This window comes from Taudactylus pleione, unplaced genomic scaffold (assembly GCF_031769625.1).
Source record: "Taudactylus pleione unplaced genomic scaffold, aTauple2 ptg000086l, whole genome shotgun sequence".
Lineage (NCBI taxonomy): Eukaryota > Metazoa > Chordata > Amphibia > Anura > Myobatrachidae > Taudactylus > Taudactylus pleione.
In genome coordinates, this window is record NW_028284488.1 from 13,366,038 (window position 1) to 13,392,364 (window position 26,327).

Consider the following 26,327-nt stretch of genomic DNA (forward strand, 5'->3'; position numbering starts at 1 on the left):
GTACAACTCTTATGATCGGAGACAATTGCAATTAGACACGCTAGAACACTGCCAGAGAAGGGTATCCCCCTCTATGTCCCACGTGGATAGTAAGGAATGACGTTGGACAGTAACTGATTACGTCAGGGTACAAAATACTGAAGGGGATCTACCACTACCGCAAGAGAAGCTAATCCTAACGCTAACCACAGCTAGGTGCCAGCACCATACTAATGTGATGACGTCAGGGTACATTAACAGAAGGGGATCTATCCCCAACCAGCATGGCCTGGCTCTCAGGACGTTTATTTCGTGAACCACGTTCTTTACGTAAACTAACTTACGTTCTTAGGATGTAATTACGTATATTGCGTGTCCTAAGCCCGAGTTGTGCGTTCCAAGCCTCGTTTCTGATTACTCGTCACGTGACTATAGTCGTTGTATTCTCGCATGTTAGACACCGACACGTTTGTCGCTCTACTAGCAGCGGGTCCGGAGTTTTATGGAGCAGAATCTGCGGGCAGCAGGTAAACATTGAGGAGTGGGGTCCCTGTTTTTGCGTAATATTATTACTATAGGTTTTACAATGGCTTATAAGCGAGGGCTCAGCACTGCGGCCTTATTGGGGCTTTAAATTCCTGTCCAACAGTCCTTAATTGTTCAGTGGTTGAATGAAATTGAATGACTGGTTTTACAGTGGAGATCCGCTTAATATTTGCATCAGTCCAAAAAGGATTTGGTCATCATATCAGATGATGGGGTAGGCACAGCACCTGGGGTGGGGGGCAGTTAGTTTGAGGACAGTCACTCTGTCACTATCTGATGCTCCTTTAATCATTTTAACTGTTTCAGCATTACAACTTTCAATATGCTGTTTTACCAGTATATGTAACATTATAATGCTGATATGGTTAAAATGCTCTGAATATGCACGCTAATCGTGTCGGCATCATGGTGCCTGCATTCCGACATAGTGACTGTTGATAAAACCTATCCATTCCCTCAAGGGGTAGAGTTGCCAATATCAATAAGTAGTTTAAATATTTGAAGGACATAATGAGTTGTACAGCCATGGCCAAAAGTTTTGAGAATGCACAAGTATTGGTTTTCACAAAGTTTGCTGCTTCAGTGTTTTTAGACCTTTTTGTCACCTGTTACTATGGTATACTGAATATTACAAGCATTTCATAAGTGTCAAAGGCTTTTATTGACAGTTACATTAAGTTTATGCAAAGAGACAATATTTGCAATGTTGACCCTTCTTTTTCAAGACCTCTACAATTCGCCCTGGCATGCTGTCAATCAAATTCTGGGCCACATACTGGCTGATGGCCGCCCATTCTTGCCTAATCAATGTTTGGAGTTTGTCAGAATTTGTGGGTTTTTGTTTGTCCACCCGCCTCTTCAGGATTGACCACAAGTTCTCAATGGGATTAAGGTCTGGGGAGTTTCCAGGCCATGGACCCAATATTTACATGTTTTGTTCCCCGAGCCACTTAGTTATCACTTTTGTCTTATGGCAAGGTGCTCCATCAAGCTGGAAAAGGCATTGTTCGTCACCAAACTGTTCTTGGATGGTTGGGAGAAGTTGCTTTTGGAGGATGTTTTGGTACCATTCTTTATTCATGGCTGTGTTCTTCAAAATGGGCTCATTCTACAAAATTGTGAATGAGCCCATTCCCTTGGCTGAGAAGCAACTCCACACATGAATGGTCTCAGGATGTAGGATGCTTTACTGTTGGCATGACAGCCATGAATAAAGAATGGTACCAAAACATCCTCCAAAAGCAACTTCTCCCAACCATCCAAGAACAGTTTGGTGACGAACAATGCCTTTTCCAGCATGATGGAGCACCTTGCCAGAAGGCAAAAGTGATAACTAAGTGGCTCGGGGAACAAAACATTGAAATTTTGGGTCCATGGCCAGGAAACTCCCCAGACCTTAATCCCATTGAGAACTTGTGGTCAATCCTGAAGGGGCGGGTGGACATACAAAAACCCACAAACTCCAATTGATTAGACAAGAATGGGTGGCCTGGAAGTTGATTGACAGCATGCCAGGGCGAATTGCAGCAGTCTTGAAAAAGAATGGTCAACACTGCAAATATTGACTCTTTGCATAAGTGTAATGTAATTGTCAATAAAAGCCTTCAACACTTATGAAATGCTTGTAATTTTACTTCAGTATACCATAGTAACAGTTGACAAAAGGTCTAAAGACACTGAAGCAGCAAACTTTGTGAAAACTAATCATTTTCAAAACTTTTGGCCATGGCTGTATCCTACCCCTCACTTACAACAAGGTTTAGAGCAAATACATTTAACCCTTGAAAAACTAAAGTTAAATACGAGTGTGTTTGATTTAAGGATTTCCACTGTCAGTGCTGTTCTAATATGCCAACCATACACCTTGTGATAAAACCCACTATCAGACAGAACAATTATCTGTACTCGGTGTTCAATGGTGAGTATATCCACTGTCAGATCCGAGCACAGGGCTGGCCCGACCATTACTCAGTGTACGCAGGCATGTAGGGCGCCATGTTCCCGGCACAGTTGCCTGGCCAGCGCCACCTGTCGTGCAGATAATTGCACAGTATATGGCCGCCTTTACTCCCTCAGACAGATCTTTGGGGACTGCTCCATGCAGATGTTTTTTAAAGGCATCAACTGGTGCTGTAATACAGATCCAGCAGATCAATCCTATTCACCACTTTAAAGTGGTGGCAGAGGGGTGTGTGAAAATGAAGCAGCAATCTCATGATTGTGGCTGGTGATTGGTTCTCATGCATGCTCATGGCCCACCCCTAGTTTTCGTCTGGGGCTGTGAGATGGTTGAGGGAGTTTGGTGGAAACTCCTTTTGCTTTTGGGGATTTCATCACAATTCCTGTAATGCTCTTTCTTTAAAAAGTAACTTATTTTGGCTTTTGTGTATACATTCCTTATTCTTATTAGTTACCAACTGTTTCTAATTTTCACATTTGACAAATTAGTCTCTGGAGATGTCTCTGTATTGACCAACTGCCCAACACAATTTCTCTTTAGGTCTAACACTGCTCATTTTTAATCTAGATCTTAGGACATTTTATTTATTGACAAAGAATATTTTTAAAATGAAAACAATGTCATAATAATTTTAAATTGGCATGTTATGCTAGAGTTTGCATAGACTACATGTTAAGATTGTTCTTTCCAATCGCAAACTCTATTCCCAGGAAAACCTATTAAAGTATATATTCACATTTTCCAACAATGCTGATTTCTCCTTTATCCAACTGGGGAAAACTGGAGACCTTGGGTTACCTTTCCAATATTACTGGTGTGTCATGATAATTTCCATATACTGAATTGTGGACTGTTATTATTATAATTTATTTCGTGGGACTGGATAATTTCTCAGTATGTCAGATCTACTGCCTTGTAAGCCTGGAGCTGTCCTGGGAACAGTAAGGCTGTACTACATGTGCAGGCACTAGGGTTTACTACCGATCGTTTCTTGCTTCTCTCTATGTTGTCTCTGATAGTTTGCGCTTACACCCCCCCCCCTTGATGGTTAAAGTTTATCTGCGGTTAACCCATGAGTTGACAACCCTAGAGGGCACCTGTCCAAGTGGGTGTGTATTTAAGTCATTGTTCCTGCCCTGTAGATTTCAATCTCCCAGCTGTCACCTTCTCAGTGAGCTCCCCATAGTGTAAAACGATGCGGTCTGAAAACTCATATACATTCTGTGGACAAAATGTATGTTAATGGTTTTTTATTTTTTAGGTTGAAGGGGAGAAAAAATGTCTTTATATGATGATTTAGGGGTGGAGACAAGTGACTCAAAAACGGAAGGATGGTCGAAAAACTTCAAGCTTTTACAGTCACAGCTGCAGGTCAAAAAGGCAACTCTAACACAATCAAAGGTAAGCATAATGGTAGTTAGTGACTCCTCACTTCTATGAGTTGTCCTTTCTATTGTGTCTTGAACACTTTCATGTTATGTCAATATATTATAGCTAGTACTCTGGGCCGGTGCAAGGAATCTCGGCACCCTAGGCATCACTCTGCCGCCCCCCCACCACTAACCAGTTCCAAGCCCCTCTGCTGAAATTGTGGAGGTGGTGTAGAGGAGATAGTGTAGGGGTGGATAGAGCTTGGTCGGCGCTTGTATACAGAGCATGTCGCCAGCGCTGACAGACCTGGTGTGGGGAAGCGGTAGCCTGGCGGGGACCTCGCACTGGCAGTGAGTGACCAGTGCAGTGAGCTCATGTATGGGGTGATAGGTAGGTACATAAACCATATACTTATATACTGTACAGAGATAAACAGATACATATACAGCACTCTATATAGGTACCTGCCCCAACGAGTCCCGGAGCTGTATCACATGATCATAATATGGTCACATGTCCAGCTGGTGAATTAGAGCATAGTAAACAAAGACCTCCGATTCTTAGGGGTATGTTTACTAAAGTGCGGGTTTTTAAAAGTGGAGTTGTTGCCCATAGCAACCAATCAGATTCTAGCTATTCTCGTCTAGAACAGGCATGTCAAACTCAAAATACCTACTGGGCCGAATATTCAAGGTCTAAGAATGTGTGGGCCGCAACAATTATAAGTCTTATAATCAATTATGAAAGGTTTATTATTAATAAAAACCAATGCAGTGCTTCCTGTAGTAGTGCTTCTTATGCAATTCCCCCCTGTATAAGAGCCCCTTATGCAAAGCCCCCTGAAGTTCTGCAGATTATGCAGTGCCCCCAGTAATGTCCCTAGTAGTGCTTATGTAATGCCCCTAGTAGCGCACCTTATGTTGTGCCCCCGGTAATGCCCATAGTAGTGCACCTTATGTTGTGCCCCCAGTAATGCCCCTTATGCTGTGCTCCCTCCCAGTATAGAACATGCCCCATTCACCTGTGCAGTACTTACCTTTCTTCACGATGGCCGCTGGGCACCACTCCAGCCCATACTGTCATCGCTGCCACCGTCCCGCGTAGATGCTGACTGTATCTAATTAGATCCGGAGCGGAAGGCGCAGGCTCATCTCATCGCAGGAGATGCAGGTGATGTCACCCGCACACTACATCACTGGGAACGCTGGCCTCTGAAGCGATCAGAGGCTTCTTTTATCTCTGATCGCTTCAGAGACCAGCATTGCCAGTTTTAAATAAAGTAAACCCTACCATTTCGGAGCTGAGCTCCGATCGTCGCAGGGGTTTGGGCCGTATTATATATTTATTTGGACCCATACTATCGGGCCGCATAAAATGTTTATTCGGGTCGCATGCTGCCCACGGGTCGCATGTTTGACATGCCTAGTCTAGAAGGTGCTAGATAAATGAGAAGTAGAATCTGATTGGTGCATCAACACCACTTGTAAAAACCTGCACTATAATAATTATACCTCTTAGTCTAAGTCACATGTGGAGCAGTTGTCTGATGGATACACCACTCTCGTCCATGGTAAATCACACACACAGCACCGTTGTGCAGTCACGTGAATGATGATGTGACAGCACGATATATCGGGCGGTCTGTACACACTGCACGATCTGGTGTATGACCGCTTGATATAGTGATCCCCCATCGCATCCAGAGGTATGGTGTTGCCGCCGGAACGACTGATCTGCCATGCATGCACAGCAGATCAGAAGATGTGACCAACAACGCTCGTGAATGCGTAATAGTGTGTACACACTGAGCCATGTGGCCGATATATAGTGCCAGACTGTGTTGGAACGATATATAGTCCGATATATCGCTTAGTACCCAACTTTAGCCTCGCCATGCAACTTTTTCTTTAAATATGTGTCTTAAATTCTTAATGTACTATACTAAGTCTAAGTACTCAGTAGACTATTAGCAACTTAAGATGCTAAATTCAGGAAAAAGTAGATACAGATTTGTCCTTATTATACTGTGGCTTCAGTCCTACCAAAATGCCCATCTTGGCACGCCAGGTCCCGGACGACTCAGCCACCCATGAGCTTTTTCTCTCAAAATGTGTATCTTATTTGTATAAATAATACAACTGAAAGCGACAAATCGTCATTGCTAGCATCTAACATTTGTACATCTGTGTACGAATCTTTCTAAAAGGTCTCCAATGCTAGCAGCCATGGCTTTTCCTCACACCAGTTGCATTGTGCTTCATCTGTGACTTTGCTGTGTAGTTAAAGCTGCAGCCCAGCATCTCTGGTACACTGTGAGCGGCTTTTCACTGTGTCTGCGATGTGACTAGGATGCAAAATGTAAAGGAAAAATACAGCATGCTTCTCCTCTCAGTGTTTAAGTCGTGCAGGCGTAAAGATGCTTAGTGTATGAGTACACATCTGTAATGAGGGTAAAAAGACAAAGCTCCCATAGTAAAGGACCTCTATTTGTGTTTTTACACAGGTTACTTATTTTTTACCTGAATTTTGCTGTGTTTAGGATTTGTATTTTTTTGTTGCAAAGAATTGGTATAAAGTAGTAGATTAAGCATAATTCTGCATGGTGTGAGTTACTTGTATACAGTATGAGTGAGTTGCACCACGCATTTTCTACTTCAGGGTCCATAGGGTATCCACAGGATACCTTGGGGTATAGGTGTGACGTCAGTCGCAGGGCACCAAAGAGTTAAGCTTTCAGCCTCCCAGGATGCACTAGGTCCCCCTCCTATACCCCGCCCCCGGGCCAAGGCACCTCAGTTTAGTTTGGTGCCCGGCCGGAGTCGGGTGCACCTGTTGGAGTGGGGGCTAGAAGAGCCCCTGAAGCTTTTTCTTCATGCAGCTGTGGCTGCACATCTGGATGAACAGCATGGACAGTCAGTCCTGACGTCCATGCTGTCTTCCCTACACCCCGCCGGTACCAGAACGCCGGTACTGATCCGGGGATGCTGGTGGGCATCTGGGGTCACAGCTAGCGGTGACCCCAGATGCTCCGGACCATGGCCGGATTCAAGGGGGACAGAGGTAAGCAGCGGGGTCCCGCGGTGGGTCCCCGCTGATCACATGGTCCTAAGTCCCCAGGCAGGGGGCTCCCTGGGGACTGGCTGCAGCGTGGAGCCAGGCGACCAACCTGCGCTTCCACTACCCCCTGGGACAGCGGACCGCAGCAGAGCGGTAGCGCTGCGGCGTCCCAGGGGTTAAATGCATGCCAGGGGAGCGCGCCTTCCCTGTCTCACAGCCGGCGCCTCCCCCGCTGCACACAGCCCTCTCTGCACTGTGCTGACTGGTCCTGTGTCAGCGCTCCTCCCCCAGGCCAGCTTCTCTCTGCTCCTCGGCGGCCATCTTCTCTGCAACGCATGGTGAACGCTGCTGGAAGTCTGGAAGGAAGCATCGTGGTCTGGGTCCCCCCGCATACCTCTCCTCCGCTGTGGCTCAGGTCTGTGTATGCAGCGCTGTGTCCTACCAGGCCCTGTGTCTGTGTAGTTGAGTGATCAGCGCTGTTAGTGCAGGAATTGTTATTTCTCTGCATTGTATGTGACTGTGCTAGCGCTGCCTGTAACTTTTCTTCTCTAAACTGTCAGCTTTATTACTGTCCCTGTTCTTTCTGCTAAAGCCCTTGCGGTGCGGTGCTGCAGGGTGGTCTCTCGCCTATTTAATACTTAATTGGTGAGAGAGGTCACATACGTGGTGCCATAATGTCTGAAAGTGATTTTCCCCTCCGGCTACAGTGTACCACGTGCAAAGTACCGTTAGCGGAGGGGGAGGGTAGCGCGGAGGGCCTTTGCCGGCAGTGTTTGTCCATGGCGCGGCCTATTACGGTTACAGCACCGGTACAGGAGCCGCCCTGGGCTTGTTTCGCTCAGGCGTTAACAGCTTTAGTGGGCCAGTTAGCTCCGCAGCCCGCGTTTACTCCGATGGGTTTGTCCCAGCAGTCTGTGGTGTCGTCACCCATGCAGGGGTTCCCACGACAATTGGTGGTACCCCACAGTCTCCCTATTTCCCCGCTCCCGGGTTCTCAGGAGCCAGCGTGGGTTAACTCCCTGACGAGTTCTGTACAGCACTTGTCGGATGTGTTGCAAGGGGAGTCTGTGATGCGGCCTCATAAAAGGCCGGTGGCGTCTCTGTCCGCTCCTTATGAGGATGACGAAGGGACGTCTGATGATGGGGAGATTCTGGATCCTTACGATCAGGAACCTTTCCATACTAAGGACGCTGATGCTAAGTCCAAAGTATATATTCCTGGACTTATTCGGGCGGTCCGCACAGCCTTGGTGATTGAGGACGAAGTTCCCCCAGCGGCTAAATCTAAGTATGCCTTTTTCAAAGATGTGAAGGGCGATGCCACAGTCTTTCCTCTTTCGGGTCAGTTGGTGGACCATTTAGAGGAGGCGTGGAAACAACCTGGCAAAAGATACCAGCCGCAGAGACGCCTGGCGGTGGCTTATCCGTTCGCGGATAATTATTTTGCTAAGTGTGAATCCCCTCCACAGGTGGATTCTCACGTGACCCGTCTTGTCCGTAGTGCCACATTGCCGATGCCATCCATGTCCTCCCTTAAGGATGCTACGGACCGCAAGGTAGAAATCTGCCTGAAGTCCGCTTATTCCCTTGCAGGGGGGGCAGCACGGCCGGCTATGGCCATTTGCTGGGTTGCCAGAGCGATGGAGCGCTGGGCGGATTCATTAGAGGCTTCTTTTGAATCCGACTGTCCGGCCGAACAGGCGGAGTTGATTGGCAATCTCCGTGATTCGGCCACCTACATCAACGAGGCGGTTCTAGACATTAGTACTCTGGTGTCTAGAATTTCTTCAGCAGCGGTAGCTGCTCGTCGCACCTTGTGGCTGCGATCCTGGAAGGCGGACGCAGATCCAAGAAAGGTCTGGAAGCGTTGCCGTTTACCGGAGAAGTTCTCTTCGGTCCGGATCTGGATAAGATTGTGGCCACGCTGGCGGCAGCCAAATCTGCTTGTCTCCCGTCGGCCGCTGCTCCTTCTGGTTCTGGACCATCGTCCTTTCGGTCATCTAGGGCCCAGGGCAGGCCCAAACCACAGTCGTTTCCTCGACAGGCTGGCCCTAAGAAATCGGTCAAGCCCCGGAAACAGGCATGGAGTACCAGACGTCCGGCCCCCAAGCCAGATGACAAGCCTGCGGCCTGACGGTCCGGGTCTCCCCTTGGGGGATCCCAGGGTGGGAGGCCGCCTGCTGCAGTTCTCCCGGTGTTGGTCGTTCACTACGACAGACACTTGGGTTCTGGAGGTGGTCTCTCACGGGTACGCCCTCTCCTTCCGGCACAGACACCCGGCTCGATTCTTCACCACGGGTCTACCATCAGACCGGAACAAGGCTACGGAGCTGCGGAAGGTATTGCACACTATGCTCCAGGCTGGAGTTATAGTGCCTGTTCCATTCTCCCAGAGGGGCCAGGGTTTCTATTCAAATCTATTTTTGGTACAGAAACCCAATGGGTCATATCGTCCGATTCTCAACCTCAAAGCACTCAACAAGTCTTTGCGGGTCCCGAAGTTTCGGATGGAGACCCTACGGTCCATCATTCTGGCGCTGGAACCTGGGGACTACATGGTGTCATTGGACATACAGGACGCTATGGCGGTCATGGCGGCTTCTCTGCGGCTGCAAGGAGTCCGCATGTTGCCGTACTTGGACGACCTGTTATTGGTGGCAGGATCTCCAGAGCTCCTGTTACACCACTTGGACCTGACCATTGCACTGCTGCAACGGCACGGCTGGCTAATCAACTGGCAGAAGTCCACTCTAATCCCGTCTCGGAGGATTCTGCATCTTGGAGCCTTATTGGACTCGGGACAGCAAAGGATCTTCGTGACGGAGGACAAGATCTCTGCTTTACAGTCAAGGGTGCGCAGTTGTCTGCACAGCCGCCGGGTGTCCTTACACTCGGCGATGAGGTTACTGGGCTCCATGGTGTCGGTGTTCGACATGGTGGAATACGCCCAGTTTCACTCCAGACCTCTGCAGCACCTGATCCTGTCCAAGTGGAACGGGCTGCCTCAGTCTCTGAAGTTCCAGACGATTGTGCTCACCCCGGAGGTTCGCCTGTCCCTTGCGTGGTGGTTAAAGACGACCCACCTCAACAAGGGACGTCCGTTCTGGGTTCCAAATTGGGTCCTGTTGACAACGGACGCCAGTCTTCGGGGCTGGGGAGCAGTTTCGGGTCCACACTTGTTCCAGGGCAGGTGGACACCGACAGAAGCGGAGCTTCCAATAAATATCTTGGAACTCCGTGCGGTCTTCAATGCTCTCCTGCAGGCACAGCGGTTTCTCCAGGGTCACCTGGTGCAGGTCCAGTCGGACAATGCTACCACCGTGGCCTACATAAACAGGCAAGGAGGAACTCGCAGTCGGGCGGCTCTCGTAGAGGTCTCTCGGGTTTCCTGGTTTGGGCGGAGCGCAATCTTCCAGCCATATCAGCGGTCTTCATCCCGGGAGTGCTAAATTGGGAGGCGGACTTTCTTAGTCGCCAGGACATTCATCCAGGGGAATGGTCCCTGCACCCGGACGTTTTTCAACTACTGGTGGACAGGTGGGGTCTTCCAGAAATCGACCTCATGGCGTCCCGCCACAACAACAAGTTGCCGGTGTACGGGTCTCGCACAAGAGACGAAGGGGCGTCTCTGGTGGATGCTCTGTCCGTCCGGTGGACGTTCAGGTTCGCATACCTGTTCCCTCCGGTCTCCCTTCTTCCACGGGTAATCCGGAAATTCAAACAGGAAGGAGGGACGCTCCTGTTGATAGCTCCCGCGTGGCCCAGACGGCACTGGTTCTCAGACCTTCAGGGTCTGTCCGTGGACAGTCCTCTGCGGTTGCCGCTACGACCGGACCTTCTGTCTCAGGGTCCTTGTCTTCACCCGGACCTGACTCGGCTGTCTTTGGCGGCGTGGCTGTTGAGACGGCCATGCTGAGGTCCTGGGGGTTTTCCAGCTCTGTGGTGCGTACCATGTTACGAGCTCGGAAACCGTCTTCCGCGAGGATATACCATCGCGTGTGGCATACGTTCTTCCAGTGGTGTCGACCGAGAGGTTATGCACCGCGGGAGTTTCGTCTGTCTCGGATTCTCGCCTTCCTGCAAGCGGGACTAGATCATGGGCTTCGCCTTGCTTCTTTGAAGGTACAGGTTTCGGCCCTATCTGTCTGGTTTCACCGTAGGATTGCTACAATCCCGGATGTGCGCACCTTTATGCAAGGTGTTCTCCGTATTCAGCCGCCCTTTGTTCCACCTGTGGCGCCTTGGGATTTGGCTGTGGTCCTGAGGGCTCTCCAAGGACCGCCGTTTGAACCACTGGGCTCAGTGGATATTAAATGGCTAACAGCTAAGACTGTTTTCCTTCTGGCCGTTGCTTCAGCCAGACGTGTTTCTGAGTTAGGGGCTCTTTCTTGTAGACCCCCTTTCTTGGTTTTTCATGGGAACAGGGCAGTGCTCCGCACTCGGCCCGAGTTTCTTCCCAAAGTTGTTTCCCAGTTTCATGTTAACGAGGAAATAGTTGTTCCGGCCTTTAACTCACCGGGTCTTTCCGTGGGTGAGGCCTCTTTGGATGTTGTGCGGGCCTTAAGGACTTATGTTGACCGCACTTCTTTGTTTAGGAAGTCGGACGCTTTGTTGTCCTCTATGGCTTCTGTAAAAAGGGTTGGCCTGCTTCAAAGCAAACTTTGGCAGCCTGGATCCGTATGGCTATTTCTGAAGCTTATCTTCATGAAGGCCTACCGGTCCCTCCTTCTCTGAAGGCTCATTCCACTAGGTCTGTGGGTCCTTCGTGGGCAGCTCGACGTGGTGCCTCGGCAGTTCAGATCTGCAAGGCTGCTACGTGGTCTTCTGTCCATACCTTCGTGAGGTATTACAGGTTTGACACCTTCGCCTCTCAGGATGCTTCCTTCGGGCGGCGGATTCTCCTTTCTGCACAGGAGCGTCCCCACCCTTAAAGGATACTGCTTTGGGACATCCCCAAGGTATCCTGTGGATACCCTATGGACCCTGAAGTAGAAAATATGAGATATGGTAAGAACTTACCCTTGTTATCTCTATTTCTACGAAGTCCATAGGGTTCCACAGGACTCCCGCCCTGTCGCACCTGTGCTGCAGATGGGCTTTGCTCTGGTCACCGGTTTTCCGTCTCCCTCTGGTGAGAATGTGATTCTTGTATGTGTCCAGATCTTTGTTCTCTCTCTTCCTTCTCCTCCTCCGGCCTATGGCTTGGTAACTAACTGAGGTGCCTTGGCCCGGGGGCGGGGTATAGGAGGGGGACCTAGTGCATCCTGGGAGGCTGAAAGCTTAACTCTTTGGTGCCCTGCGACTGACGTCACACCTATACCCCAAGGTATCCTGTGGAACCCTATGGACTTCGTAGAAATAGAGATAACAAGGGTAAGTTCTTACCATATCTCATATTATCATACCTAATCTGCCACATTATACTAGTTATTTTGCATCAAAAATACTGGTCCTAAATACAGTGTTTAGTACAGTATTTGTGAATTGAAATACAAAATTCAGAAAACTACACAAGCACGGGAATTGCTACCCCTAGTGGAGCATCTAAGTAGCATCCCGCACAAAATAGGATAGGTGTATGAGGACATATCTGTAGTGTTTTTTTATTTATTTTTTTAATGTAGAGATTAGTAAACTAAAAATTATAATATTGATACTAAATATCCCACTATGGAAGTGATTAAATTGACTAAATTTAGTCCGACTAATGATTTTAGTTGGAGAAATCCAACTAAATTGCCGGCCACAAGGCTGTTTTCCGGCTTAGCGCGGCGCTCGCAGCCGGCACTTTATGCCTGTTCTTGCGACTAAACACCCAGGTTAAACAGCGAGAACCGGCATTCTCCGACTTAACTGCTTCTCCGACAATGAAGGTCTATCCCGGCGCTATTCAATTCCCGCTGAATTGTATCGTCCCCTATGTTATTATTTAACTTATTATTTTAGTGGTAAACTTGAAAGTATTTAATTCATTTAACAGAGGTGATACCAACTACTTGCAGTGCACTAATGACATTTTGGGGATATTATAGGTTTTATGATTACTTTTTGGTTTTATTTTCATACATAATTAACTCTTGCAAGTCCATATTATATCAAACAAAACCTAGACCTATCTGTCTACTCCCTTGTTAAGTTGTCTTTGGGAAATATTGATGAAACAGATTCAGCAGATTGTTTTTAAAATAAATACGTCCTGGTCTTTTGATGGTTTTGGGGCAATTAAGACTATTCAAACAGTTGTTTCTTTATTTGATACAGACACACAAGACGAAACAGAGTACCGTACTTGCACCTGTAATAGACCTTAAGCGAGGCAGTGAGGATCGCCAAGTCATTGATACTCCTCCACACGTGGCTGCTGCAGTTAAGGTACATTTATTATTGTATTAGTATGAAGCATGGCTATGGAAAGTTAAATAAAATATCCCATTTATATGCTGGAATCTGTTGTTGTCATTTGTACCAGTACCACTAGTTTCCTTTCTAAGTAAAGAATTGACACAATGTTATGATTTTATTCCAGGGATTTCTTCTTTTTTTGTTTCTTAAACATTCAAAGTATTAAGCTTGATAACCACCCATGGGGGCAGATTCAGTTATGGGCAAGCTGCCACTGGAATTGCTTTGGAGAGGTGATTTCTGCTCCCAGCCTATGGAGATGCGAGGAGATCTGGCTGTGGTAATAGCCCAATATGCCAGCTGCTTGAGTATAATTGAATCTGCCTATATGTGTAACACTGTTTTTCTCTGTGAGTCATCTGACAGTCCTGGACATAGGGGCCTAATTATCATGCAAAATTTCACTTAAATCATGCGGAAACTAAAGTTTCCCATGATGTAATTATCCCAGGTATGTAGGAATGGGATGATGGAGAAATTAACACAGTTATCTGCTCCGTTTATGCCTGATTCGTACTACGTCGCACTGTAGAGAGCAATCCAAAGCTCTCTACAGTGCTTAACGTTTTCTGCTATTCAGGTAGCAGAAAATTAAAAAAAAAAATCCTTAAAGGCTTGTCATATATAACTCCATCTGAGTGTACCGGAGCTTGTCTGCCTTGCATTCATATGGCTCCCTCCCTCACAGGATAATCCATGGAAACTCCACCTGGGAGACAGAGGAGCAATTGGGGGAAGGAGCAATAAAAATTTAAGGCAGGGAAGGGATATATACTGTATATAGCAAAGAAGAGGCGGCACTCGGAGTATTGAAAACGTTGAAACCTTAAGCCAGGGTGTTTTATAGAAGGTCTACGTTTCGGGGACTGTATCCCCTTCCTCAGGACAACTAACACCACACTGTGACAATATTGCAAATATATATAGTGTGAAAACACACCTATCCCCATCCCCCAGAGAGTGTCCCGGTCCCGCTGGCCGGCCCTCCTGGCAGAGCGCTTCCGGACGCGGCAACATCGTTGCACCGGAAGTGATGTCATTCAGTCTGGCCCCAGGACCATGGCAGCACGCTGCACAAAGATAAACATTGTTATTACACATCTAAAAAAGCACCACCTACAACATATTAATATAACTGCTATAAACAGCTTGTACAATGTCTGTGCAATCTATGGACCAGTAAAAGCTGGTAAATGTGAACATCAATTCAATGCATATACAGGGTTTATGCCTGCACGTTAAAAAACGTATCCCCTAATAGGTTGCCTAGTGCATCAGTGCAAATAAAATTAAAATTGAATAAAATACTAGTAAATATAAACAGACCCATAAACAAAGAAAGTTATAAAAGCCCTCGGATTCCTAACTCAAATACTCGTATAAATAATTCACAGAACATATAGTGCAGGAAAAATCCAAAATGTACACAACACCACCATCTAGTGGTCAAATGAAAATACCATCTTGTTTAAATGATCTAAAACCTCTAATCTGCATCACCGCACTAAAGGGTTCTATATATAATTAAACCAAGGGATTAATTTAATCCACGTGGGACAAGATAATTTAGATGGACAATCCATCTGGATTCAAGATAACAATTTTTTCGCCCTGTCACCACCTTGAATAGATATAGGTACGTGATCTATGATTTTATATTTTAAGGTGACCATACTATGATTGAATAAGACAAAATGTTGAGCCACCGGTTGCTCGCTTGTTCCAGACTGTAAGCCCGCCCATATTGCAGAATGGTGGTGTGCCATGCTGATGTTAAATTGACACTCCATTTTTCCTACATAATATAGGCCACATAGGCAGAAGATTGCATAGATAACATAGCTAGAACTGCATGTTAGGGGCCATCTTATTTGGAATCTTTTCCCGGAGTAAGGGTGCACAATTGCATCCCCTGTACTCGTATATACGAGCAGGTGGTACAGCCCAAACATTTGAAACAGCCGCTATTAGGGCTCAGAAAGTTCTTGGGTATATTTTAGAAAAGCATTAATGTCGGTTTTTACCACTAAATCCTTAAAGCTTTTACCCCTTGTGTAGCTGGGCATCAGACTGGTATTATGAAAACTTTTTAAATCTGGATCTGATATAATAATTTGCCACAAAGTTTTTGCTTTTTTTTCTTTAGTGTGTTTGCTCTTCACATTATATTCATTAACCCAAAAGGAACACCAATCAGCCATCCATTTCCCCTTCTGCCCAGCAGTGTCTTACATCCATGATTTTAGGGTCTACTTAGCAATAATCATGATATTGGCTTAAATGTCTTTGACCAAGACGGCTGATTCTTGTTCCTCTCCGCCACAGTCACTTTAATGTGGATAACCTAATTTTTTGTAAACAGAAAATTTAGCGGGTGCAATGTAATTTACTTTATTTATCTGCAACAGGTAACCTAATAACATGCTGTGGTATATCCCCTATCCATTTCTTTGTATGTTCCTGGCTGGAGTACTCTACAAAAGAAGTTTTGCCCACAATGAAATGGCTTCTGCCAACATTTTTTATTTATTTTATTTGAGGTGTTCTAGTTGTATTGCTTTGCATAGGGGCCTTGTCATGGGAGTGGCCCATGTGACCAGCAGCGCTATACAGACTGGTGGCAGCAGCGCCTGCATCCACCACTCACATCAATGTCACTGTGTGCCCTGTGCTATGTAGCCTATCCTATTCATGTGATGCAGGCCCAATGCACCTCTTCCCCCACCCCTTACAGGCTACGTACACGGTGCCACACCGATCTCTTGCATTGATGATGTATAGCTTTAACTTGACGGTTTGAGCTGACACAAATTGCAGGTTCTTTGTTGGATTTTGCACTACAAAATGATGCAGTTTTCATGAATATCGGTTCAGTAGTCCTTGCCCAACTTGGAACAAACAGACACAATGATATAGACCTGCATACAGACTGTAATGAACAGATATACATATATACATTGAGGCAGTCATTCCTGCAGATACAGACTTGAAGTTTTCCTCCATTAGTCATGCATCTGCACCCTTCATATTGCCTCTACTACTACACTGCAGCCACTGATGGTGACCCCTGCTCATTACACTAGCTCTATGCTCCCAGCATGTGCTCCACAACAAGTATATAGAAAAGGGGGGGGGATACCTGCGCTCTGAGATTGAGTTAAGTTCTGGCGAGCTGCAGTATAAAAGATAATAGCTGACTCTATTATAAAGTAGTTAAATTGAGAGAGAATATACGGCGCTCAGCTATAGTAATTATGTCTCTGTCAAACTATAAACCTTATGGTACAGAGGTGCTGTTCGTACTTGAGATGTCCTAGGTGTACTAAAGCAATATGTTTGCCTTGGCAAATATTGGAAGTTAATGGGGATAAAAAAAAACAATCAAACTGAGTTATTGAATAATCAATGCACTAATGTCTATGTTTGTCCTGCTGTTGACAGGGTGAGAAGTATGGAAATAAATTCTTTCAATTAGAGAGCGAGAAAATTTATTTTACTGATACAAAGACAAATAATGAATCAAATAAATGAACAATCCTTAATAACATATGTGGTAGGTATAATGCCAAAATATGCATACTATCAAAAAGTAAAATAGGAGATATCCAAACATACGAAAATGCTTTAAGGAAAATAGTTCAATGTTGCTTTGTCTCCTAATAAGTTCCAATGAGTCTGATGAGTCAATTTGCTTAACAGTAAAGGACTTGGGTTTGAGGAGAAATAATGTGTACGAGGTGATGGAGATATCATCGGCGTCCTGCTGTTGATGAACAGTACATATAGTCAGGTCCATAAATATTGGGACATTGACAGAATGTTCAGATTTTGGCCTCTATTCACCACCACAATGGTTTTGAAATGAAACAACTAAGATGTGCTTTAACTGCAGACTTTCAGATTTAATTTGAGGGTAATTACATCCAAATTGGGTGAACGGTGTAGGAATTACAACAGTTTCAATATGTGCCTCCCACTTTTTAAGGGGCCAAAAGTAATGGGACTATCAACTCAAAAGCTATTTCTTGGACCGGTGTGGGCTATTCCCTCGTTATTTCATTATCAATTAAGCAGGTAAAAGGTCTGGAGTTGATTCTAGGTGTGACATTTGCATTTGGAATCAGTTGCTGTCAACTCTCAATATGAGATCCAAAGAGCTGTCACTATCAGAGAAGCAAGCCATCATTAGGCTGAAAAATCAAAACAAACCCATCAGAGAGATAGAAAAAACATTAGGTGTGGCCAAATCAACTGTTTGGAACATTCTTAAAAAGAAAGAATGCACCAGAGAGCTCAGCAACACCAAAAGACCCGGAAGACCACGGAAAGCAACTGTGGTGGATGACAAAAGAATTATTTCCCTGGTGAAGAAAAACCCTTTCACAACAGTTGGCCAAATCAAGAACACTCTCCAGGAGTTAGATGTATATGTGTCAAAGTCAACAATCAAGAGAAGACTTCACAAGAATGAATATAGAGGGTTCACCACAAGATGCAAACCATTAGTGAGCCACAAAAGACTAGATTAGAGTTTGCCAAACAACATCTAAAAAAGCCATTACAGTACTGGAATAACATCCTATGGACAGATGAGACAAAGATCAACTTGTACCAGAGTGATGGGAAGAGAAGAGAAGGAAAGGACCTGCTCATGATCCAAAACATACCACCTCATCAGTGAAGCATGGTGGTGGTAGTGTCATGGCGTGGGCATGTATGGCTGCCAATGGAACTGGTTCCCTTGTATTTGTTGATGATGTGACTGCTGCCAAAAGCAGCAAAATGAATTCTGAAGTGTGTCGGGCAATATTATATGCTCATATTCAGTCAAATGCTTCAGAACTCATTGGACGGCGCTTCACAGTGCAGATGGACAATGACACGAAGCATACTGCAAAAGCAACCAAAGAGTTTTTTAAGGCTAAAAAGTGGAATGTTGTGCAATGGCCAAGTCAATCCCCTGATCTGAATCCAATTGAGCATGCATTTCACTTGATGAAGACAGAACTGAAGGGAAAATGCCCCAAGAACAAGCAGGAACTGAAGACATTTGCAGTAGAGGCCTGCCAGAGCATCACCAGGGATGAAACCCAGCGTCTGGTGATGTCTATGCGTTCCAGACTTCAGGCTGTAATTGCCTGCAAAGGATTTGCAACAAAGTATTAGAAAGTGAAAGTTAGATTTAGGATTGTTTAGTTTGTCCCATTACTTTTGGCCCCTTAAAAAGTGGGAGGCACATATAGAAACCGTTGTAATTCCTACACCGTTCACCTGATTTGGATGTAATTACCCTCAAATTAAATCTGAAAGTCTGCAGTTAAATCACATCTTGTTTGTTTCATTTCAAAGCTATTGTGGTGGTGAATAGAGGCCAAAATATGAAAATTCTGTCAATGTCCCAATATTTATGGACCTGACTGTATATAGCGCTAGTAACCTGGGGTGTTCTCCTCGAGGAAGGTAGTACGGATGAGACCGGTAATTGAAGGGTGAATCTCAAATGCGCTGTTTACTCCTGGTGCCTGTGCAGTTTTGTATGTTTGGATTTCTCTTGTTTTACTTTTTGATAGTATGCACATTTTGGCATTATACCTATACATACAGTGGGGCAAAAAAGTATTTGGACAGCCACCGATTGTGCAAGTTGTTGCACTTCAAAAGATGAGAGAGAGGTCTGTAATTTCCATCATAGGTATACTTTAACTGTGAGAGACAGAATCAGAACAAAAAATTCCAGAAATCGCATTGTATGATTTTTTAATTTATTTGTATATACTTGCGGAAAATAAATATTTGGACAATCAAAAAGTTAAACTCAATACTTTGTAAAGTAACCTCAGTTGGCAATTACAGAGGTCAAATGTTTCCTGTAGTTCTTGAACAAATTTGCACACACTGCAGCAGGTATTTTGGCCCACTCTACAATGCAGATCTTCTCTAGATGTGTCATGTTTTGGGGCTGTTGCCGGGCAACACAGACTTTCAACTCCCCCCACAGATTTTCTATTGGGTTGAGGTCTGAAGACTGGCTAGCCCAATCCAGGACCTTGAAATGCTTCTTACAGAGCCGCTCCTTAGTTGCCCAGGCGGTGTGTTTGGGGTCATTGTCATGCTGGAAGACCCAGTCACGTTGCATTTTCAATGCTCTTACTGAGGGAAGGAGGTTTTTCCCCAAAATGTCACGATACATGGCCCCATTCATCCTCTCCGTAATACGGATCAGTTTTCCTGTCCCCTTTGCAGAAAAGCATCCCCAAAGCAGGTTTCCACCCCCATGCTTCACAGTGGGTATGGTGTTTTTGGGATGCCACTTATCATTCTTCTCCCTCCAAACACGGCGTGTGGAGTTTATACTAAAAAGTTTTATTTTGGTCACGTCTGACAACATGACATTCTCCCAATCCTCCTCTGGATCATCCAGATGGTCACGGGCAAACTTTAGACGGGCCTGGACATGTACTGGCTTAAGCAGGGGGACCCTTCGGGCGCTGCAGGATTTGAATCCATGACGACGTAGTGTGTTACTAGACACCTTTGTGACTGTGGTCCCAGCTGTCTTGAGGTCATTGACCAGGTCCCCCCCGCGTATTTCTGGGCTGATCCCTCATCGTTCTCAAGATCATTGATACCCCACGAGGTGAGATTTTGCATAGAGCCTTGGTCGAGGGAGATTGTCAGTGATCTTGTATTTCTTCAATTTTTTAATAATTGCACCAACAGTTGATCTCTTCTCACCTATTGTCGAGTAGCTCATCCCAGCCTTGTGCAGGTCTACAATTTTGTCCCTGGTGTCCTTAGCTCTCTGGTCTTGCCCATGGTGGAGAGGTTGCAGTCTGACTGTTTGAGGGTGTGGACTGGTGCCTTTTATACAGTTAACTAGTTCAAACAGGTGCCATTAATACAGGTAACGAGTGGAGGATAGATGAGCTTCCTAAAGAAGAAGTAACAGGTCTGTGAAAGCCAGAATTCTTGCTGGTTGGTAGGTGTCCAAATATTTTTTTATTTATGCAAGAATATACAAATAAATTGTTTCAAAATCATACAATGTGATTTCCGGAATTTTTTGTTCTGATTATGTCTCTCACAGTTAAAGTGTACCTATGATGGAAATTGTCTTTGTATCAGTAAAATAATTTCTTTCTCTCTAATTGAAAGAATTTATTTCCATACTTCTCACCCTGTCGACGGCATGACAAACATAGACATTAGTGCATTGATTATTCAATAACTCAATTTGATTGTTTTTTTTTTTTTTTATCCCCATTACCTTCCAATACTTGCCAAGGCAAACATATTGCTTTAGTACACCTAGGACATCTCAAGTACGAACAGCATCTTTTAATACTGTACCATAAGGTTTATAGTTTGACATAGAATATACTGCGCTCAGCTCTAGTAATTGTCTTTCTCCACAACAAGTACTCTGCTACCTTTGTGCTTGCAACTCCTGATAGAGAGATATATATAGATATATACATACATACAGACAGTCAGGTGCATATATATTGGGACATTGACAGAATTTTCATATTTTGGCCTCTATTCACCACCACAATGGATTTGAAATGAAACAAACAAGATGTGCTTTAACTGCAGACTTTCAAATTTAATTTGAGGTAATTACATCCAAATCAGGTGAACGGTGTAGGAATTACAACGGTTTCTATATGTGCCTCCCACTTTTTAAGGGGCCAAAAGTAATGGGACAAACTAAACAATCCTAAATCTAACTTTCACTTTTTAATACTTTGTTGCAAATCCTTTGCAGGCAATTACAGCCTGAAGTCTGGAACGCATAGACATCACCAGACGCTGGGTTTCATCCCTGGTGATGCTCTGCCAGGCCTCTACTGCAAATGTGTTCAGTTCCTGCTTGTTCTTGGGGCATTTTCCCTTCAGTTTTGTCTTCATCAAGTGAAATGCATGCTCAATCGGATTCAGGTCAGGGGATTGACTTGGCCATTGCATAACATTCCACTTCTTAGCCTTAAAAAACTCTTTGGTTGCTTTTGCAGTATGCTTCGGGTCATTGTCCATCTGCACTGTGAAGTGCCGTCCAATGAGTTCTGAAGCATTTGACTGAATATGAGCATATAATATTGCCCGAAACATTCAGAATTCATTCTGCTGCTTTTGTCAGCAGTCACATCATCAATAAATACAAGGGAACCAGTTCCATTGGCAGCCATACATGCCCACGCCATGACACTACCACCACCAGTTTCCAAAAAGCAGCATCTGGTACCTGTGTCTGAGCATGCTGAGCTGTTGGAATTCTTGACGAAGGTCTTTTGGGACCGAAACGTCGATGTGATCTATATGTAAGCCTTGAAAGATTAAAATGTCTATTGCTTCTTTTCAAGAAAACCTGGTGAGTGCCCTCTATATCGAGATGTCCTAAATATGTTCTTGGCTTCAACATATTTATGTCACTACACTACTGATTATTATTATTTGCTGTGTCTTGTTCATCTAATTATACCTGACATCTCATGACCCCTAGATCTACATTGTGACTTTGGCTTATACAGCCTGTCTTGTGTTACCCATAAACCTGCTTGGCTGTTTTTGTAGTGCACATTCTTTTACCCTTATACACATTTTTGTACTATTTTATTGTATTGCTTTGTCTAGCATACAGTGGTGTCCAAAATTGCAGACACTTTTTGAAATTTTAATGTTTTTCAACTTCGAATGCTTATAAAAACTGTTACACTTCATGCAGTGAAATGATTCATATATCAAATGAAAGAAAATTTAATGCTGATTTCAGCACAATAAACATAGGTCAAATATTTGCATTACAAGGGAACTTATGCAGTGAAAACACTACTTAGGGTGAAAATCCCTGTGTACTTATGATTACTGTCCTATCAGTTTTTCGTTGGGTATCCTTTATTTTTCAAGACAGCAGCACAGCGACGTGGCATTGAGCCAACCAATGTTTGGAGCTCTTCCTTCTTTATTATGTGATACTATGAGACAATTATAGTCTCAATTAATTGTCTTTAATTGGATGGACGACTCGGATGTACCAGTTTTTTCAAACGGAAACACAAATGTTCTATGAGGTTCAGGTCTGGGCTATTTCCTGGCCATCCCAGCACCTGTATGTCATTTTCCCTGAACAACTGTTTGCATATCCGTGCAGTGTGGCAGGGAGCTGAATCCTACTGGAAAAAAATTGGGCATTATCTGGAAAAAGATCCCTGATAGAAGGTAGAAGTTTTGGTTGTAGGATGGTGTCAATGTACTTTCTGCTGTTCAGTATGCCATCTATGACATAAAGGTGGCCTACAGCATCTGCTGTCATACATGCCCAGATCATAACACTTGTAGGATTCTTTGTTGTCGCTTGAATGCAATCTAGATGTACCTCTACCCCCGATGTGACGTCTCACATATTTTCTCCCATCACTATCAAATATCGATATCTTAGTTTCGTCACTATATCACTTGTTTCCACTGACCTTCTGTCCATGCAATGTGTTCTTTTGCCCGCTGTATTTGTTTCTGCCGCTGCTTTTCATTCAGCAATGGCTTTTTTCAGGGAATCCTTCCTTTTAGGCCAACCTCTGTTGGTCTTGTCCGTACCGTTCTTGCACTGACAAAAACACCAGTTGCACTCAGTTTACTGCTAATGGCCGCAGATGACATCCATCTGTCCCTGACGCAAATTAGTTTTATTCTCCTATCATCAACAGCTGTTGTGCACTTTTTCCGTCCTTTTCCTTTTTTGTTTTGTATAGATTGTGTTTCCTGATAGCGTAAACAAAACTTTCATAGTCCTGATGCTGTCACATTCCCACCAACTTCTCTCGCAATTGCTGCATACGAAAGACCATTTTCACGTAACACCACAATCCTGGATCTCTTCCTGGGTGACCAGTCACCACTTTGCCTGGATGACGTTGTATTTTATTTTTTACACCGTCAATAGCACTAAACAACTAAACTGACCTTTCCCATCTTTTAACATGACCTTGCACCTGCTCATAAACGATGGCTGATTGGTCCTCAGAACGACTATTCCGATTGACTGGTAGTAGCTGTTACTACAATATGCTTCTTGAATCTCATGCATCTGTGCTTCTTTGTCTGACTGACTGAAAGTAGCATAACTTCCCTTGTAATGCAAATATTCTACCTCTGTTTTTATTGTGTTGAATTCAGCAGTAAATTTCCATTCATTTGATATATGAATTATTGCACTGCGTTAAGTTTAACAGTTTTTATAAGCATTCAAAGTTGAAAAACATTCAAATTTCAAAATGTGTCCGCAATTTTGGCCACCCGTGAATTTGGATGTGCATATGGTATAGGTATATAATATAAGCGCCCTGTATCTTTTTTTTTATTTTTGCAGTGCAAATATTATTAATCAGGTACACAAACATAAGTATTCAGACTATGAAATGTCACCCAGACTTCAGGTTTTAATTTGCTGTACCAAATAAAAACATATAGATCAATCTCCTAAAAAGGACTGATCCTCCTACCAATCATGTTCTCTTGTTTTTCATAAGACAATATTTTACCCCACTTCCTAGGACCCTGTTCCCAGCGGGTTTTCTGCTGGAGAGGCCCTGGTTCCTTTAGCTGATGAATATGACCCCATGTACCCAAATGAATATGAAAAAGTGGTGAAACGTCAGAGGGAGGAGAGGCAGCGGCAACGCGAGATAGAACGGCAGAAAGAAATTGAAGAGCGAGAAAAGTAAGTCTTCTTTTTTTTTTTTTTTCATAAATAAAAATTTAGATTAATGGACCTATTTAATAATAGGGGTTTATTACCTTGATTCTGCTAGGTCATCCACAAAAAATTGTGTGTAAGAATGAGCCTGATGTTTATGTATGAAATTTGGTAAGGTAACACTTTTTAAGTAGACATTCATTCTGTTTTTGACAAATTATGAAGCATAGTCGAGCCTCTTTTAGAACTTTTATACTTGAAAACATCCAATATGTTTTGTGTGACTCCATCTTCTCTGTCCCCACCCTGCAGTGAAGTTGACTTCTGTTTTGATTGCTAACAGGACAAACTGCTCGATTCAATTCAACTCGAATTAAATAGCGCCAGAAGGGAGCTCCCGGAGCTATTTAATTCAGCGCGCTGTTAGGTCGCAGAATGCCCGTTCTCCCGCCCCTCGCGCCTTAAACAGAGTGTTTAGTCGTGAGAATAGGTATTATCTGACTAAACTTCCTGGCGCTATGCTGTTTCCACGGCGCTAAGGGCAGAAAACGGCATCACGCATGTACTTTTGTTGGATTTCTGCTCACACCCCTGGAGGGGTTCGAGAAAAATCCTTAACAGCGCGCTGAATTGAATAGCTCCCGGAGCTCGCTTCCCGGCGGTATTTAATTTGCGTTCAATTGAATCGAGCTGAAAGTGTGTGTGTGTGTTTTTTTTTTTTTTAAACTTCTCTAAAGCATCGGATATAAAATTGACAGCATAAAAAACAGTATAGAAGGAATATAAATTCACAAGAACATGCAATAGAAAAAAAACAAAACAAATCTGATCATTGTAGAGTACAATTAGGAATACCTCTTTATCTCAGCAAATGCTGTGTCTGGTCTATTCAGCCCCACCCATCCACCAAGAGATCTGTTTAATGGAAAGGTGACGATCCATGGGAACACCGCTTGTGTGTTTACCTTTTTGATTCAAATATGATTGTACGAATTTGAAACCATACTTTACATCCTTTAATAAATTATACGGCTCCTGCTCTAAAGATGCTTTTTTACTTAAAATAAAAATAAAAAATCAATGTAAACTCATCAGAGCTGTTTGAATTTATTTTATTAAGTACAACTAGTAAATAAAATGTAGATTAAGCTGCTAACACTGTTTAGTTATTTAATACTCTGTAATCCGCTCACTGGGATTTGTTTTAATACTAGCCATCTTTTCTATGCATACAAATAGTGTGTATGAGTGTTTGTAAGCCAGCTGAGTGAGCTGGAAGGTCATTTATTCCTTCTTGATATGTGTAATCAATTTCCTTCAGATGCATTATACATGTTTATAAGCTGCAGTTTGATTCACTTCATATTTCTACTTCAGGGTCCACAGGGCCTTCACCTTGGGGTATAGGTAGGCTGGACAACCAGTCTGGGCACCACACAGTTAAATTCCTTGAGCCTCCCAGGATGCAGCAGGCTCCCTTCCTATACCCGGCCCCCGGCCAGGGCACCTTCAGTTTCGTCGGTGCTCGGCCGGAGTCGGGTGTTCCACACAAAGGGGGGCTGTTCATACCCCCTGAAGATTCTAAGAGGTTTATTTATCAAGCAGTGAAAAACTTAGTGAAGCGGATTAGTGGAGAAGTTGCCCATGGCAACCAATCAGCTTTGGAGTAACATTTATTAAGTACAGCCTATAAAATAATAGGTAGGTGCTGATTGGTTGTCCTGGGCAACTTCTCCACTGGTCTGCTTCACTGAGTTTTTCACTGCTTGATAAATAAACTTGTAAGAGCGGTAATGTGGACAGTCTGTCGGACGTCCGCATCACCGCCCCGCTGAGACCCCAGTACTGATTTGGGGATCTCGGCGGGCCTCCGGGGATTTTCTTCTGACAGAGACGCCGGAGAATCCCTGACTGTGGCTGGGTCTACGGGGGATGGGTAAGTAGCGGCAGACGTCCGCCATCACAGTCATTGTCACCCAGGGCTGGGGGCTCCCTGGGTGCGGGTCTGCAGGTGGAGCCAGGCACTGAGTCCTGTATTCCACGTAACCTCCAGGGACAGTGGACCAGAACAGCAGCGGTACCGCTCTGGTGTCCCTGGGGTTAATTGCAGACCGGAGGAGGATGCCTTTCCTGTTTACAGCCAGCTCCTCCCCCACTTCTGAGCGCCAGAAGCGCGCTCTTTGCTGGGCTCCTCCTCTCGTCTGAGCTCCAGCGGCCATTTTAGACTGGAGCTGCAGATAGCGGTGGAGCCAGGTCCCCTTCCTGCATACTTCTACCTCTGAACTGAGAGGTGCAGGTAACAGCGCGGTCATACCAGGT

The 26,327-nt window shown here is 44.6% G+C and overlaps 1 protein-coding gene across 1 annotated transcript in view; it reads left to right on the forward strand.

Moving 5' to 3' along the window:
* Positions 1-324: 324 nt before the first annotated feature.
* RBM17 (RNA binding motif protein 17) overlaps positions 325-26,327 on the forward strand; it is a 60,117-nt gene continuing 34,114 nt past the window's right edge. Inside the window, exons 1-4 of the mRNA XM_088468719.1 lie at positions 325-506; positions 3,747-3,886; positions 13,175-13,285; positions 23,866-24,032. Coding sequence (XP_088324845.1) covers positions 3,764-3,886; positions 13,175-13,285; positions 23,866-24,032 — 401 coding nt within the window. The 5' untranslated portion in view covers positions 325-506; positions 3,747-3,763. The remainder of the gene's footprint in view (positions 507-3,746; positions 3,887-13,174; positions 13,286-23,865; positions 24,033-26,327) is intronic.